Source organism: Alligator sinensis, unplaced genomic scaffold (assembly GCF_000455745.1).
Source record: "Alligator sinensis unplaced genomic scaffold, ASM45574v1 scaffold1565_1, whole genome shotgun sequence".
Taxonomy (NCBI): Eukaryota; Metazoa; Chordata; order Crocodylia; family Alligatoridae; genus Alligator; species Alligator sinensis.
The window spans coordinates 42,232-45,187 of NW_005843038.1; the positions used below are offsets into that span (position 1 = coordinate 42,232).

General features: G+C 65.2%; 2 protein-coding genes across 2 annotated transcripts in view; one reads left to right on the forward strand and one right to left on the reverse strand.

The window, feature by feature from the left end:
• HGS (hepatocyte growth factor-regulated tyrosine kinase substrate) overlaps positions 1-2,956 on the reverse strand; it is a 9,220-nt gene that overhangs the window by 1,348 nt on the left and 4,916 nt on the right. Inside the window, exons 10-18 of the mRNA XM_025193362.1 lie at positions 2,514-2,609; positions 2,127-2,165; positions 1,832-1,975; positions 1,451-1,664; positions 1,119-1,291; positions 771-911; positions 512-680; positions 299-432; positions 6-91 (exon numbers count right to left, since the gene is read on the reverse strand). Coding sequence (XP_025049147.1) covers positions 6-91; positions 299-432; positions 512-680; positions 771-911; positions 1,119-1,291; positions 1,451-1,664; positions 1,832-1,975; positions 2,127-2,165; positions 2,514-2,609 — 1,196 coding nt within the window. The remainder of the gene's footprint in view (positions 1-5; positions 92-298; positions 433-511; positions 681-770; positions 912-1,118; positions 1,292-1,450; positions 1,665-1,831; positions 1,976-2,126; positions 2,166-2,513; positions 2,610-2,956) is intronic.
• Positions 775-2,956, forward strand: part of ARL16 (ADP ribosylation factor like GTPase 16) — a 10,429-nt gene continuing 8,247 nt past the window's right edge. Inside the window, exon 1 of the mRNA XM_025193375.1 lies at positions 775-905. The gene's annotated coding sequence lies outside the window, so the exon portion shown is untranslated. The remainder of the gene's footprint in view (positions 906-2,956) is intronic.

Genomic DNA, 2,956 nt, shown 5'->3' on the forward strand with positions numbered 1-2,956 from the left:
CCTGCATGCCATAGGGCTGGTAGCCCATGGACACCGACTGGCTGCCCATGTAGCCCATGGTGCCCGACTGCGGGGCCTGTGAGACCGCGTTCTGCAGAGGGAGGGCGGGTGAGCAGGCACAGCTGGAAACCCCTTGCGGCTGTGCCCCCCACGATGCCCCCCTAGCCAGGGGCCTCCCCGCGCCCTGCCCCCCCAGCACACGGCCCAGGTGCTGCGAGACATTCCCCCCCAGCGAGTGAGACCGCTCGCGACAGACACTGCCGCCCCCTTCCCGGCCGCAGCTTGGGGCCGCACTTGCCTGGTAGCCCTGCGTGGGAGTGGGCTGGTAGGAGGAGTAGGCGGGGGTTGTGGTGGGCACTGCCTGTCCCTGCTGCGTGGCCTGCCCGCCTCCCGTGCCGGCCTGGTACAGGTAGGCACTCACCATGCCGGGATCTAGAGCGGACAGACGGCACCAGTTGAGGGGAGGGCCCAGCTCAGCTCCACCCTGCCCCACTCAGCCCCTGCTCGTTACCTGTCCCTGCGACAGGCATCGCAGTGTAGGGCCCGGTGCCCCCCTGGTTCATGTACACACTGTGCATGGGGGAGCCCTCCACGGAGCCTGCTGGGCTGAAGGTGCCAGGGAAGCTGGTGGGGCCAGAGGGCTGGTAGATCACCCCTCCCGCAGGCGGCATAGCCTGGAGCTGCACGAAGAAAGGGAGAGGCTTCAAGGGTGGGCCCAGGGGACAGGCCGAGGGATGCCAGGAGGGGGCTTCTGGATGCAAGGGCTGTACCTGGGCATAGGGCAGGGAGAAGGCTGGCATCTGGGCCCGCATCTGGATCGTCTGCTTCTGCTGCTCCAGGCGCATCTGCCGCTCCTTCTCCTGCTCCTGCAGCCGCTGGATGGCCAGCTGCCGCTGCATCTCCAGGTACTCCTGCAAGGCAGCACCGCCACAGCCATCAGGCATGGGCACCAGGCCCTCCGTTTGCCCTGCCACCATGGCTCCTAGCCACCCAGCCATGGGCACCTGCCAGCCCGTCTCCCCAAGGACAGTGCAGCCAGGTTTGCTAGAGCATGAGCAGCTGACAGCCCTCAGCCACAGGCGGGTCCCGGGAGCTCCAGAGCAGCCTCCCTGCCTCACCTGCTTCTTCTGTCTCATGATCTCCAGCTTCTGGGCCAGCTGGATCTGGCGCTGGCGCTCTGCCTCCTCAGCCGCCCGACGCAGCTTCTCGCGGTGCTCCTCACGCAGCGCGTTCAGGGCCCCACGGGCATCCCGGATCTGTGCCAGCTTGTCCTGCAGGCCCTCGTAGTACACTGGGGAGGCAGACACGGCATCAGGCCCTTCCCAGGGCCAGCTCCCTGCCAGGCATGCCTGGTACCTGAGCACCGTGAGCCCCAATGCATCTCGCAGGCAGAGCAGGCCTGCCCGTGGTCCCTATGCTCCCCACTCTTCCCTGGGGCCCTGGCACCTACGCCTGCGCTCATCCAGCTGGTTGAGCAGCTCCAGAAGCTGTGGGTGCATGTTGTTGATGGACTGGAAGAGGGAGAGCACGGCCGAGTCATTGGTGATGCTGCGGCCTCGCATGTGGTTGCTTTTCATGCGATTGACAAAGGTAGTGACGGCGTTCTGCAGCGCCTTCAGGAACTGCTCGTGGTTCTCCTCTGACTCCCCATTCTGGTACTGCTGCTGGAGACACAGGGTGGCACCATGAGGTCTGGCCCTGCCCGCTGCACAGGGCTGGGACCCACCACCCAGGCCCAGGAGGGAGCAGGCCAGGCTGACAGCTGTGGCTTGCGAGAGGCACTGGATCCACAGGCCTAGCAGGGCTGCCGTGGGCCAGGCCCTTCTCCTACCTCCACTAGGCTGAGTGGGGCAGTGTGGACTTCTCCAGGCTGGCTGCTCAGCTCCGTGAGGGACAGCGGCGCAGATGGGGTGGGGCTCTTGCGGGCCTCCTCCTGCTTTTTCTCCCAGTAGTTGCGGTTTAGGTACCGAGCCAGCTGCCAGGGAAGGAGGGAGGAAAGCTCAGCACCACAGGCCTGGTGCAAGCTGGTCTCCGCTGCGAGTTTGGGGGGGGGGGGGGGGGGGGGGGGGGGGGGGGGGGGTACAGGCGAGGGGTGGAAATGAGACAGGACAGGACAGTGTGCTTACCTCGGGGTCAATGTCCTCAGCCAACGGAGCAGAGGAGTTCTGGGATAGAGAGAGGAAGGGGTCAGGTCTCCGAGGCACTTGAACAATCCACAATCCCTGCATGGCTGAGCCCTAGAGCTGGGCTGGCCAGCCAGATAACATAGCCAGGGCTCACGGCAGTGATTTCCCTCCCACCCGGCAGCAGCAAGGGCAGCACTCAGGCTCTGCTTTCTGGGGCTGGTCTCCCAGGTGCCACCTACAGCTTCCTGAACAGAGCCAGGCTCCACTCGTCTCAGAGCAGTGATTAATCTTGGTCACCAAGACCAGGCAGGACAGACCTGGGCCTGGGGAACTCATCTGGCAGATCCCCACTGCACTGTATGCCAGGGCAGGCAGGCAGGCACTCACCACAGGGGAGGAGTAGAGGGTGCTGACTGGGGGGGCTGACGAGGTGATCGGCGTGGGCTCCGCCTTCGGGTAAATGGAGTAGGTGGTTTTCTGCCTCTGTGGAGGAAGGTGCAGATGAGGACCAAGGGACTGTCTGGCTCCTCTGCCCGCTCAGGGCAGAGAGAAGCCCGGGGGTGAGGCACCGCACAGGGGCCAGGCCCATGTGCTGCACCTGGGGATTGGGGGGGGGAAAAACAGGACAGGGACATCTCCTGCACTGCGTCCAAGGTGGGCTCTGCAAGCTCCCAGCAGGATCAGAGCCAGCTCCAGCATAAGGGGCAGGGCCTGGCCATTGCTGTCCTGGTGAAGAAGACTTGGCTGCTACCCAAGCCCAGGCAGCCTGACCTGTGGCACGACACATCCCCTGCCCCACTCCCACCCTGCCCAGGATGGAGTCATTCCTG